Raw genomic sequence first — 15,000 nt, 5'->3', positions numbered from 1 at the left:
TTTGACGTTAATTCAGATGGGTTTATATAATCTCTTGTCAGATTACCGAGCCATTCGCACGCACAACCACACGGACACACAAACACCCACATACACACACACACACACACACACACACACACACACATGTGTCACACACACACACACACACGTTACACACTACATCAAGTATGAGGTCATTACCGGATGTACATCGCCTCTCGATTGATATCCTTGTAAAAGTTCTGTAAAGGAAAGAGACAAGTGGTTAATGGCACTCAGCATTCAACAGCTGTGCGTTTGTGTTGTGTGTTTGTTGAGGAGTGTGTGCGTGTCGGCATATGTCTGTGTGTGAGTGTATGTGTGTGTGTGTGTGTGTGTGGCTGTGACATGCACTTATGAATTTAGAAGTAAAGCGGAACGAATTTGCAATGTAATGAAGTTTAATGACATCTCGAGCGAGCAGAGGAGTGGAACGACCTCATCTTACCCCGACCCCCCCACCCCAAAGCCCCCAACACTCAGCACACACACACACACACACACACACACACACAAATATACTGACACATTCACACACACATACACACACACACACACGCTCCATGCATACGCCATTCAGCATAAGAGGCTGTAATTAGTTCAACTAATCACAAAAAATACATATTCCCATTTCATTTTTTACTTCACATCCGCCGATACGTCTGCCACACAAATTGCATCGGAAAAAAAACATTCTGCGTTTTCTCTTGGGTTTCCCGCCATCTGATTGGAACCATTCCGGTAGACATTAGCGTGATTTGTTGGTGTTTAACATTCAGTTTGACAGAAGGCCTTCACTGATAATGGACAGCACTAATTCTGCAGATCAGGCTGATAACCCTCTTTATGAGCAGGAGTTATCCGGGGCCACCCCAGACGCCCGTTGATGAGGGTTTTAATGTCCGGAATCCCTGGCATCCGGGGCCTGGCCGGACTCTCACTTATTCATGGGTTCTGACCGAGCCGGCCTGAACGTGGTGTTTGGTAAAACCCAGTTGCATGCAGTGAAGACAGAGACACAGTACACAGAGTGAGGGTGTGTCTGTGAGTGTGTGTGTGTGTGTGTGTGTGTGTGTGTGTGTGTGTGTGTGTGTGTGTGTGTGTGTGTGTGTGTGTGTGTGTGTGTGTGTGTGTGTCTGTGTCTGTGTCTGTGTGTGCCTGTGTACATTTGCAGGTGTCAGTGAGGGTATATGTGCCAGTGGATGTGTATATATATTTGCTGTAGTGTGTGTGTGTGTGTGTGTGTGTGTGTATGTGTGTGTGTTTGTGTGTGGTTGTGCATGTGTGTGAGCGTATTGTGTGTCTGTGTTTCTGTGTACATGTGCAAGTGGAATTGAGTGAATGTATATTTGCAGTACTGTGTGTGTTTGTGTGTGTGTGTGTGAGTGTGTGTGTGTGTGTGTAGGCCGATGTGTGCACATGTGTGTGTCTGTCTGTGTACATTTGCAAGTGTCAGCGAGTGTATATTTGCAAGTAGAAGTGAGTGAATGTATTTTTGCAGTACTGAATGTGTGTCTGTGTGTGTGTGTGTGTGTGTGTGTGTGTGTGTGTGTAGATCTCTGTGCAGTCACATGTGCAGGTGTCTATTTCACTGGTGTGTGTCTCGCCTGAAGGGGAGGGATAAGTGTGCATGCTAATACTGAGCTACACTGCGGTAAGGAGTCCGTAGTTACAGTCTACATCTAACATACAACATACCACCTCCCTGCAGGACGACACAAGCTCTGTTGGGCTACAGGGGGAAACACAACAAATAACACAACCACAGAGGTATTTAATCCTACAAGATTGCCATCCTACTCAACCGCAACACAACTGAATATATATGTATACATTACCCATGCCTGTATAATGTTGCACTCATCTACATGAAAGGCTTCTGAAGACATTAACAAAGTGACGGGGATTCCAGGGTACAGAGGCAAGAGAGAGATGGAGATCTGACGGTGAATTATGGGATTTGAAATGCTGTGGGGTTTGATTTGATACGCTATGGGATTGGATAAGCTACGGTAGCCCGCATGGCCCAGCCGGTGATACGGAGATCACCGTGCAGAAGAATTCAATGAGGAGATTACCTCAAAGTGAAACGATATGCAACAGACAGCAGGGGATGGAATGCAAACTCACACTCAGTCAAAACTGTCGGGAAACATATTAAATATGAGATTCACCCTCACACCAAACTTTAAGGAAATACATTAAATATAAGATTCACCCTCACACCAAACTTTAAGGAAACACATTAAATATAAGATTCACCCTCACAGCAAACTGTCGGGAAACACATTACATATGAGATTCACCCTCACAACAAACTTTAAGGAAACACATTAACTAGAAGATTCATGCTCACACCAAACTTCAACGAAACACATTAAACAAAAGATTCACCCTCACACAAAACTGTCAGGAAACACATTAAATGTAGAAGATTCAGTTCAGGCCAATATTTAGGTGGTATCGCAACACCCCCTCTGCACTTTGATAAAAGCATAGGCAAAACTTGAGATAGGGAGGAGAGGTTTTTGCATTTCTCTAGTGGCTCCTATTTATTTAAAAAGTCGTCAAGGGCGTTCCAATTAAGTCGCTGCAAGAACCACATCCTAGGAGAAGAGCTGCTTCATGTCTGCTACCTCTCCCTTCCTGTTAAGCATCTCATTAAAAATGCCATCTCAAATCTATTCTACACAATAAAGTACACTCCGTGCCTTATGCCTTGTGTAGATCTTCTCTAGGTTGACGACACTAACACACGGCATGATTACTATGCAGACCGTGTAGCTGTAGCTTCAAGTCATTGCGGTCTAACTTAAATAAAATGCAATCAAATCTCCACTAGTTCATGTCTGTGCGAATTGCAGATCAGCCAATATTTAAACTCCATAAGACGAAGAAGAATTGCACGGTATCCTGGCCAAATTCCTAGACCTCGTTTTATTTGACGAAAAATGAAACTAGGCTTTCTTTAAAAACTTGGAAGTTCAAAAAACAAACAACTCATCCTACTAGGACTAGGTATTTACTTTTTTCTGTATGTGATAGCCTCAACTTATTCATATACGCTGAACCGACACTGTCTTACAAAATAGTATCCAAAATACTTCACAAATTATTCTAAAAGTTTTCCTCTACATTGTCGTTCTTTTTCTGACTTAGTTTTTGTTTCCCGTATGGCATTAAAGTATTTTTATTTCAAGTGCATGTCGGGCTTTTGTTGTGAAGTAGTGGTGAATGCACACCTTGACCTGGGAATCATGGGGGTCGTAGAGTTCACACTCACGCTTGGTTTGGTTCCTGATTCCCTTTAAACGTGCACTGCATTGCACACTTCAAGATGTTTAACCACACTCCCTTACGTCTTTAACAGCTATATAAAGAACCTTCGTTAGGAACTCATATATATTGTGTCTTAGCACGTTTAATATGTATCTAAATGCTGCTATTGATCCCAAGTGTCTCTTGGAAATTAGATTATTGTCTCACTACAAATAATTGGATTAAATAAAAGTTATAAACGACAAGTAAAACAATGCCGCACTTTAACATGTGCTTTGGCTACAGCACGGCCTTCGGGTAACTTGAATGCCATCCAGAGTCCCTTGGATGTGTCTATTGAATTTGTTCAGTCGTTTTACATTTTGCGTTAGTGAAACCCTTTCCCAAGCATGTAGTCCTGCACACTATCTCAGTGGGACCACAGCATCCTGAACAATCAGCGCGCTGTAGCACCAATCACAGAATCACATCCCACCCATTTGATTTTACCTCCACCAACGAGTATCCCGTTGGTGCACTGTGTGTGTGGTGTGTGTGTGTCTGCATGTGTGCGTGCTTGCGCGGGTGTTTATCTGTGTGAGTGTTTGTGTTGGTTTGTCAGTGTGTGCGTGCGTGCGTGTGTGTCTACGAGGGTGTGTGTATATGTGTGTCCTACCAGCAGATTGACAGTGCAGCTCATGCGGTTGTTCCGGCTGTCATCGCTCCTGACGGTGCGGTAGTCAAGGAGACGGAGCAGGAGACCCTTCACCAGGGCAACAAAGCGCTCCACCTCTGACTTCAGCAACGACTTCTCCGCAGCATCCTCCAGCAAACTGCCAGCCAGGGAGAGCCAGCGTTACGCTCACGGCTCTGCAGAGCGTCGACCTCCTGAATGGTGGCTGTGCTGATGTGTAACGCTCACTGTCTAACTTCTTTGTTGTCGCTGCTGTATTCCTTCTCCACATGGTTATAGATTCAGAGATGAAGGAGAAGTAACGATGCGTTCTTTCACTCCGTCACTGATTTCATGATTCAATAAGTGTGTGTTTAGTGCGGTTACAGTGACAGTGTGTACGGTGATGGTTGCAGTGAGGCTGTATAGTCACGGCTGCATCGACATTGTGTACACTGGCGGTTTTCATTGAGATTGTGTACAGTGGCGGTTGCAGTAAGATTGTGTATAGTCGAGGTTGCAGTGAAAGCTGGCCACAGTTGGAGTGGGATTTGTATCATATGGTGTTTCCCTAGAGGTGGTGAAGGTGTAGGTGCTGCAGGCCTACATTGTCTCCAACAGCTCCATGTATCGCACGTCGCCACCTCCCCCCTCCACCTGGTGGTCCAGGTTCAGGATGATCTCGTTCTCAAACTACGCCCACAGACAACACAGAGCCAGACATGGCCGGGGGGGAGGACAGCAAACACAAAGATAGACACAGAGGTAGAGAAGGAGAAAGACCAATTAGAGAGCTGTGATGGGACATGATCTGGAATTATGCTCAGGGTTAGGTGGTAATAAATGCACGACTGATTAAATGGCGCATGTCAACTTCATGACAACACGTGCCTTCCTTCATTCGTCCCCTGGGTCGTGTGTGTGTGAAACCGGATGGAGAGATAAGGCTTTTTGAAAGCAACCTTTTTTGTGTTAAGATGCAAACGAAAACAAACAAGGCGTGAATCTGAGCAGATGCAAGTCATGTCCGCTTATATTTACCCCTCTGCTCTAAGCTCAACATCGCGTGCGTCGTATCGTGTGCGTGTGGGGGGAAGTGTGTGCGTGCCGACATGTGTGTGTGTGTCAGTGTGCGCGTGCGTGGCGTCTGACCTTGTGGAAGTTGCCGAAGTGTGTGTGTTCGCAGGTCATCATGTCTGAGAAGATGGGCAGCGTGGCTCTCCTCAGTTCCTCCTCCGGGATCAGAGTCATCTCCAGGATGGGCCCCACCATTCCCGGGATGAAGTTGATCTTGTGGCTCCCTGTGTCACGCACACAGCGTGCACAAAACGCACACACAGCCCGTACACGACACAAACGCACACACGTACACCAACAGCCCAGGCAAGCGCACACGCACCGAGCCGCACCCTCACACAGTGCGCAGATAGACACACACACACAAACACACACGTAAACGCACATCAAGCATGCACTCACACCCACAGCATACACCCTCCCCATACACACACACACACACACACACACACACAAGCATTCATACATCCATCCCCCAAACACACACATACAAACATGCACATACACAAACAGAAGTGTACACACACGCGTAAAAACACACAAAGCACGCAAACACGCCCAGACACCATACACCACCCCAAGCCCAGCATAAACACACACAAGCATCGAAACATCCGTCCGGCACACACACACACACACACACACACACACACACACACACACACACACACACACACACACACACACACACACACACACACACACACACACACAGACACACACACACACAATTAGAACAGCCTTGGTGGTCCCAGTCCAATCACAGGGCTCCGAAGTTTCCATAACAAACAGCGGTGAGTGGTTTTATACCCAGCTTGTACCAGATGTCCCGGATGGAGAAACCAATGAGCCTCCTCATGTCTCCATACCTGGGGAGGGAGAGAGAGAGAGAGAGAGAGGGAGGGAGGGAGGTAGAAACAGACAGAGAGAGAGAGAGAGAGAGAGAGAGAGAGAGAGAGAGAGAGAGAGAGAGAGAGAGAGACAGAGAGAGAGAGAGAGACAGAGAGCGCGAGAGAGACAGAGAGAGAGAGAGAGAGAGAGAGAGATAAATAGAGAGAGTGAGAGAAAAATAAAGAGAGAGCGAGAAGGAGAGTGAGATTACAGAAGGGACACACTAGGCTATGGACCAATGTGCCGATCAATAGCGTTATTGTCAATCTCCAACAACAACTGGCCCAGTGGGAAACAGAATTACACTGAACTAATAGGCGCCATAATGACCTCCAGCCAGCCCACGTACAGCCTCGTCCCTGTGACGGAGATAGGAGCACGCACAGTCCCAATGCACCGTGAGTGGGTACACAGTAATACAGCCAATAGGCTGAGATACATTACAAATCACTCGGAATTTGATTAGCGTCGGGAGCGCTGGCAGATGTAGGCGGGCGGGGAAAAATGAAACGTTTATACGGCTCTTCGCGTCGTCTTACTTGGCCAGGATCTTGTTCCTCTTGGTGTGGGAGAAGTGCTGAAGCTGCAAAGACTCCTGGGTAATAAAGGCCACCGCTAAGTGGAAGTAGTTATTCCACAGCTAGTGAGGAAGAGGATGAAAAAAGACCAAAAGATAAAGTGGATTAGCGTTATGTAATATGTATGGCACACACCCACCCACATGCACAGATGTTTAGTATTTAATATTCTATCTATTCACCTGCTTTGGCAATCTAAACGTTTCGGTCCTATGCCAATAAAGCCTTTTTTGAATTTGAATTTGAGAGGAGCATGAGAAAGACTGACCTGTACTTCAAAGACATTGTTGTTCAGGAACATGTGGTTCATGGTTTCAGCATAGGTGTTAATGGCTCTCAGGAAGACTCTAATAGAGACATACACACATATAAACAGCACACCAAACACACACACACACACACACACACACACACACACACAGAAATACATTCAAGTATTGTACAGGGAGGAAAGTATCATTCGCAGATGCATGGGTATGTGTTGTATATAAATGGCTTATAATAATGTACTGTGCACACACTGTCTAACACGATGAGGTTGATAACAAAAGTGGGACATGAAAACACTTTTTTTTTATTTATATGTTTGCAATAATGTATTGAATGACAAGCACACCTGAAATCCATATTGGCATTTGGGTGGCCATTGAAGTCTTCTGATACTTTAATCGTCATTCATTAAACTCAAATATCTTATTTTACTACATCACTTAAACAATAAGGGTCTAACATCTGAACAAAAATATAGAATATATAAGTATAATTAGCTGCTTTTTCATCGTTAACACATAGAATCACTGTCGTGGTAAGCCTTGTCACATATCTATATATACACCTGTTACTTCGCACCATCAAATAAGACTTTTTTAAAAAGTGTGAGGCAGAAAATAACCCTCAGCTGTTATATAACATCACTTCAAATGCACTGATAAACTTCCTCACCTTGACAGCCTGCATGCATATATAACCAGATCTGTCGGTGGAATTGGGTTAGGTTTAGCTCTGGAGGTCAATCCCTCTCCATCCCATAACAACTATCAGTAATTGTTATCCAGAGCTTAATTCACTTCTCCCTCCCTATTCTCACCCACTACTTTCTCACGCCTGGGCAGGAGACCCCTTTGTTCTAGAATCCTATTAAGTTGCTAACCCCTTTGACTAAAGGTGCTCCTTATCACCCTCCAATTCACTCTGAGCCTCATCCCTCCGTCTGTCTGTCTGTCGGTCTATCTCATCTGCCTGTCTGAGTTGCTCTTATTTTCGGTTTGTGATTCCACTGGACAAAGAAGTCCCTGTCATTATTAGCAAGTGCTAACGGAAGAACTTAAGGGAACACACGCGCCGACACACGCACACACAAAGCAACAGGTGTGCCAGGGCAAGATTCCCGCTGCACGTGTCTTATGCACCATCTTCCCATCACCGGCAGCTCAGCCACTGTTTCAGACCGCTGCCCTCCCTCGCTGGCTCTGCGCTACGTCTCATGTGAGCCGCCTACAGATCACTGCAGACAACAATAGTCCACAAGCAAGATGGAGTGTGTGTGTTCGTCGTAGTGTTTGCGTGAGTCTGCGTGTGTGAGTGTCGGTGTGTGTGTGAGTCTGTGTGTGGGTTGGGGGGGTGGCTGAGAGGCCCTGGGATGGCTGTGTCTTGATTGCCATTAATAGCACCGTGGGTGTTGACCAACACAGTCCACAGCAGTCTGGATGTCTGAGGAAAGGTCCTGCTCTCGACAGCCGAGTTACCGGCTGGGGGGGGGGGGAACAACCCAGAACAAACTACACGGGGCCACAGAGAAGCGTCGGGCAGGGGAAAATGAACTCCATCACGTTTACCCTTCCTCCCTTCCATCTGAATCAGGGTCCTCGGAAAGGTGTCACACCAGTGATATCTCCTGGCCGGGGTCTGGCCATGCTGGCCGAGCAGGATGAATACATTAAGAGAGCAATATGGTTGAGCTTGATAATCAGCCAAGGGTGAACCAGCGGGAAAGTGTACGAGCGGTATTGACAGGGACATGTCCTCTGGGGACCCAAAGCCATCAGGGGCCCCAAGTTATTCATCTGCTTCCACTGTTTGATTTAATGAAGTTTCTGAGATAACAAAAAAAATTGAGTCGAATGTCTCATGAATACAAGTCTTCCAAGTACTTTTAAATAATACTTTTTTCAATTAAAATGTGTAAATATTAATACTCTTTGGATTGTTCTATTTTGATATCTAACTGATTTATATTTAACAGTGCTTTATTATAATATATATATATATAATATTATTTATTTACTTTTTGATTTACAACTCCATATAAACTACACAAAATACACACAAGAACTAGAATTTCATGGACAGGGCCGGACTGGGAAAATCATTTAGTTTAAGTAAAATAATAATTAACCATTATAATAATACACTTTAGCACTCTAGATAGTCAAAGAACAGAGGAAGAGAACTATACCCTATTTAGTTAACTGATACACTACCCATCAATAGTGAAATGGTTCTTTAGCCAACACAAACATTAATTAACACAGACCTTTCAACAACACAGTAATTACCATAGCCTGAATAGTGTGACACATGGAGGCTGTTGCAAGTGGCGCCCACGCACAAACACACACACACACACACACACACATACATGCACACACGCACGCCATGCACGCACAACAAAGACAAAAGTCTTGATAATTGTAACAATAAAATTACGAGCTCATAAAATGAGCCCACTGAATTTTCAACATAACAAATGTCAAATAATATTGATCCCATTTACTGAAGATATGCCAATTATGCCACCAATGTCTTTGAGGAAATAAGAGAGGGGACAACCACTTTTAATATAGATTGGACTGTTCCTTGGCAGCTTTAACGCTGGGCTTTGGACAGGACACGATGATGACGCATCGCTAACATAAGCTATGCTAACACTTTGTCGATCTGGCCGCATTTAGCGGCATCTCCTGCGAGGGCCTTTCATCTTCCCTCCCTCCCGCCCTCCCTCATGTTTCCTTCAAGCGCTGCTTTTGCAGATTTATTCTTTTTAATCTGCCGCCTAGGGGGGCGTTTAGCAGGGCTGGGCCCCCGGGAAAACGCCCGGTACCCCTGATGCCCGGGCCGGCCGCGTCCACGATTTCCCATTCATCCGCCGACGTTCCCGGTGACTTCTGGAAAACCTCAGCGTTCCGTGTCACCTCTCCTTTATCTATTATTCTGTTATTCTATTTCTATTATTTAGAAGATTTCCAGAAGGGGAACCCTTACGTAGGCCCCGCCCGTCTCGGAAAGAGAGGGGGGATATTTCACTTGCGAGCCCAATGGGCCGTGCTGTTTGGGTTGCTGCCGGTGGCCATATATCCGAGGGAGGCAACACAATGCTGCGCTGTGAAAACTGAATGTATAATAAGCAGTTTGTTTGATCGATGGGCAGACCCATCGGCGCTGTGCAGACGGAGGCCATGGGTGCGTGCCCACATAAAATAGTGCTGGCTTTCGTATTATTAAACACAATGAATGATGGTTTACACTACCTGTTCTGAACCATGATCATAGCCATCCAGTCGGAGGGATACACGTGCTGTCCGTCGATCAGGTCCTTAAACAGCAGGAAGCTCTCCATCAGGAAGTCCTAGAGGGAGAGAGGTGGGCACCATGAGACTCTGGCTGCGTAAGAACAGCTGGTGTGTGACTTGGGCCCATTGTTAAAGCCAGAGAGGCTAACTTTGGAGAAACCAGCCTGAGTAAGCAAGATTTACAAAGAAATCAACCGAAGAAATCCCCCCCCCCCCCCCCCTCCCCTAAGCCAGTCCCCTAAATCCGTGACTAGCTCGCTAGTTTTGGCCACAGCTCTGCCTAGCCTTTATGAAGACTGAGATCATGAACAGTGAGCGCCCAGGCAGAGTGTGCGCAGGTAGACAGGTAGTTGTGTGGAGACAGGTAGGCACACCGATCATTTCATTTGGGCCTGATGAAATAAGTGAGCCACAGCCACAGATACCGGTATATTTAGCTATTTTGTCAGAGTGCGATTGCTGCCACCCTGATTTAGTGAGGATTTAGTGATTGCTGTCGGGGGTTGATTGATTCAGTGATTGCCTTCGGGACGTAAAGAGAGCTTCTACGAATATGACAAAATATGCTTGTACCTGTTATTGCTTATGCATGCCTGTACGTTCTACTTTGTTGCTTGGGCTTATTCTATATGCATCAACACTACTGCATGTTTCTATAGGACATAAAAGACCCATTCCTTGTCCTAAGAACTTCAAGCCACAGAATAAAGAATCTCCGACTGCACTCTGAAGACCAATCTCTTGGACTGTGGCGTGTGGCTGCTGCTGTCTCACCACCAGGTCCGTGGTGCCGCTAAAGGTCTCGATGTAGGAGGCGTAGTGGCGGTTGTCCATCTGGCTGAGGATGGCCGTCATGCAGGCAACCACCCTGGCCTGGGAGGAAAGAGAGACAACACAGGATGTGACTATGACCGGTGACAATCGGGCTGGTTCATTCATTCATTCATTGATCCGTTATTCAGTTTAGGCTCCCCCATGGGGTGAGGTGATTGATGATACACTTTTGGGCACTATGCTGTGGTTGAAGAAGACAATGGCCACTGGGAATACCACTTCATTTCTTAATTTTCGTCTATGAAAGGCGCAGTTACGGAGAAATTAGAATGCAATTAGCCTAACCAGATTCAGGGCTGCTAAGAGGCTTCTGTTCACAGATTGTCCTGCAGGCAAACTGCGTTCTGGCTTCCATTCGTCATTCAGATGCAATTATTGTCATGGAAACGGCACCCCTCGAACTCCACTTATTGCATTCTAGAAATCCGTGTTCACACATTATGTAAAAGAGATGCGCTCATATTCTCTTTCAAGGCAGAGGTGGGAGATGGTGACGGTTTGTGAATTGTGATTGCGAGCAGCCTTTTGCGGTCACTCGTGTGGCAGGTGTCAGGTGGCTCTTCAGTCTGCCTCACAGACGCAATGTGGATACGGTATCTGGATCTCAAGCATGAGGGATGGATTCTACCGATTTGTGGTCGGTTGAGGAAGAGGTAGAAAAGAAGAGATGAGGAGGTGTAGAGGTGATTATAATGAGGAGGAGGAGGAGGAGGAGGAGGAGGAGGAGGTACTACAAAGGAAGGTAGGGCTCCCGTCGTAGGACATTTCAAGGCAGCGTATTTGTTAGAGCAGACGACACAAACTAGTACAAACTCTTTGAGCTGGATTAAGACGGGGGTAAATCCATGATTAAATGTTTGAAAACAGTGCTTCAAATCCTCCAAGGGGGTTTACAGAGACCCAAATGGAGAGAGAGAGAGAGAGAGAGAGAGAGAGAGAGAGAGAGAGACAGACAGAGAGAGAGAGAGAGAGAGAGAGAGGGAGGGGGGGCGAGAGAGAGGGTGACAGAGAGAGAGAGAGAGAGAGAGAGAAAGAGAGAGAAATGAGCGTGAAGGCAACAAACAACAATCCCAATCTCAAAAGGCCCCACGAAGGCCTGTGGATGAAGCTCTGAACATGAGTAGCCCTCTGATTGCCAGGAGCGACTCAGCAGGTGGAGGGGAGATGGTCGTGGTTATTGATTGGCTAAAGGGTAGGATCTGAGGATATGGAACACGCCGGAGGAAAATACAGTAAATATTTCGGCGGTCCACTCCCCTTGCGTCTCGCAACTCGTCTGCGGTGGATGTGGGATGATACTCTTTCGCTCTCTCTCTCTCTCTCTGTCGCTTTTTTTCACCCTACTTTCCTATCCGCACCTATTCATCAACCTGCAATCACAGCCTTACATCTGCACCCCCAGCCTCTGCCACGTGCACGCACACCCCCCCGACACACCCACACCCGCATTAATCTGCCCACAAACACGTACATGCACACACCCACACAGTCTTTACGTCCCTCTGCCTCCCCTGTCCATTTCCTCTCAGCCTTCCCTCCCTCCGCCTGCATCCCCAGCATGCCCTCCCCCCTTATCTCACCTGACTAGCTCTCTGACATCTCTCTCTCCCCACCCACCTTATCGCCGCAAACGACTCTTTAATCAGCTGCAGCCTGCCCCTCTGTCTGTCTGTCTCTCTGCCTCCCACTTCCGTCTCTCTATCTTGCTGCGGGCCTGTCTGTCTCTCTCTTCGGCTTTCTGCCCGAAGCTTCCGTCTACCTGTTCGATTTATGAACATTTGTCTGTCTGTCTGACTGTTTGTCTATCTGGTCGTCACTCCAGTCTCTCTGTCTTCATATGTGTATTATCCGTCCGTTTGTCTGTCCCCATGTTTGTGTCTCTCTGTCTCTCTCTCGTCTCCATATCTGTCCATCTGTCTTTCTTTCAGCCTGTCTCACTGCCTTTATTTCTGTCTGTATTCCTCCCTCTTTGTCTCCATGTATGTCTATCTCTCCTCCTGCCAGTCTCACTGTCACAATGTCTGTCTATCTGAATGTCTGTCTTTCTGGGGTAGCTGGTGGCAGTGCCCAGGAAGACAGACAGATTGACAGAGGTTGCCGAGGGAGGACAAGATGATGGATGGCTGATTGTTGATAAAAGATGAGCGACGATGGAATTTCTGAGTGCTCCCCTGTGATCAAAATGTGAATGCCTGTGTGTAGGTTTGGTGCTGTGTGTTTTGGTTTGTGTATGTTTCAGTGTGTGTGTGTGTGTGTGTGTGTGTGTGTGTGTGTAGGAGAGGAATTAAGTGGCGTGTATGCATATGTTTATCTTTGTGTTTAAGTGCAAAGTAGAATGCAAAAATGCCCCTGCAAAAAAACATTTTGTGCCTTCACCATGACTGCGAAGGGGATGTCTTGCTTTGATATTTCTAAATTAATTTTAGCAACTTAACTCTTGTTGAAGGCCAGATATGATCTCTCACTCTCTCTCCCCCTCACTCTCCCCCCTCTCCTTCCCCCCTCTCTCGCTCCTCCCCCTCTCCCTCCCCTCCTCCCTCTCCCTCTCTCCCCCTCTTCTTTCCCCTCTCCTCTCCTCCTCCCTCTCTCTCTCTCCCCCCTCTCCCCCTCCTCCCCTCCTCCCTCTCTCTCTCTCCCCCCTTCTCCCTCTCCCTGCCATGCGTATCCCCGTGTGAGGCTGGTTGCGGTGTGTGATCCTGGGCTGTGGCGTCCGTGCCGGTGTCCGGGCTGAGCACTAAAGTGGGCCGAGTGTTTAATGTTGTGATGGCCCTGGAGTGGGCAGGCAGGTGGCCAGCAGAGACACCAGCAGGCTCAGACACTTTGAGCCAAGGCTGCTCCTGGATCTCTCCACTGTGTTACCCTGGGAATTATTCATATCATTACATCTTTTACTTTGTAGTTAATTTTAATACTGGCATGCTTGCATTTTATTCCACTATAGGTTGTGTATTGTGGTTCATTCTCTTATATGTACCATAGTAAATGGACCGCATTTTTATAGCGCTTTTTTAAGAGCTTTACAAACTTGCCTGGCATTCACCCATTCATACACACGTAAGCACACTGACAGCGGTGTCAACAATGCAAGGTGACAGCCAGCTCGTCGGTAGCTGTTAAGGTAGGGGGTCGAACTAGCGACCTTCCGGTTGTCAGTCAACCCGCTCTACCTCCTGAGCCACTGTCCATTGTAATCATCATCCTTCTTCATATTATTCTGGTCGCTCGCTTAATAAAAAAAAGCGATGATATCTGCATGAATATACACACCTAATTTAGGAAACCAACACCCCCTGCTCTGAACAGATCCCAGAACAGCACCCTCTCACATCGGCATTTTGGGACTCTGCCTTGTTTCCACTAACAAAGGTGTTGCCTACAGCGCTTCTATTTAACAATCTTCACTGTATCTCTCATTTCCTCTGGAATAAGCAGCCCACACAAATACACACTCACACACACATGCACAAAGACAAACACCCAAAGAGAAACACCCAAAGGCAAATACAGCCACTCACGCACACACACACACATACACACACGCACACACACACACACACACACACACACACACACACACACACACACACAAAAGCCCATTAGATGTAACGTGTTATGGTGCCTCTCTTGGTTCCATCCCCCTATTCATTTTGTATTAAACACAGGAGCACAACAACAATGGGACTGTGTGTGTGTGTGTGTGTGTGTGTGTGTGTGTGTTTTCGCCAAGGCTGTGGGAATTGCATATACAGTATAGTATCATAAGCATCCATGTTACAATGCTTGCACTAAGTAAAATACTTGTTTATGAAACAAATAAGAAATCACTGGCTTGGAAGGAAAAATAAAGCAGATGTGTCACCCATCCAGACGGTCGCACACTCACTGAAAAGTATGAGAGCGTGAGCGCACACACAGCCAGACGCACACACAGTCACAGTGACACACACGCACACGTGCACACACATACACACACAAGCACACCATTTTTGCAAGTAATTTCAACAGCTGGGAAAATTGCTTGACTTGGGTTGAAAGCTAGGAACAGCCCCTTGTTTTCAGCTATCTCTCCCTCTCTCTCTCTGTCTCTCTCTCTCTCTCT

General features: G+C 46.6%; 1 protein-coding gene across 1 annotated transcript in view; it reads right to left on the bottom strand.

Moving 5' to 3' along the window:
• dock2 (dedicator of cytokinesis 2) overlaps positions 1-15,000 on the bottom strand; it is a 121,761-nt gene that overhangs the window by 16,591 nt on the left and 90,170 nt on the right. The window contains 9 exon segments of the mRNA XM_079744731.1: positions 184-224; positions 3,956-4,112; positions 4,560-4,645; positions 5,105-5,253; positions 5,840-5,898; positions 6,460-6,560; positions 6,767-6,845; positions 10,026-10,123; positions 10,842-10,940. Of these exon segments, the coding sequence (XP_079600857.1) occupies positions 184-224; positions 3,956-4,112; positions 4,560-4,645; positions 5,105-5,253; positions 5,840-5,898; positions 6,460-6,560; positions 6,767-6,845; positions 10,026-10,123; positions 10,842-10,940 (869 nt within the window).

The sequence above is a fragment of the Pollachius pollachius genome (genome assembly GCF_949987615.1).
Source record: "Pollachius pollachius genome assembly, chromosome: 10".
NCBI lineage: Eukaryota > Metazoa > Chordata > Actinopteri > Gadiformes > Gadidae > Pollachius > Pollachius pollachius.
The sequence above is the reverse complement of the archived record's forward strand: the minus strand, read 5'-3'. Positions and strand labels throughout refer to the sequence as shown.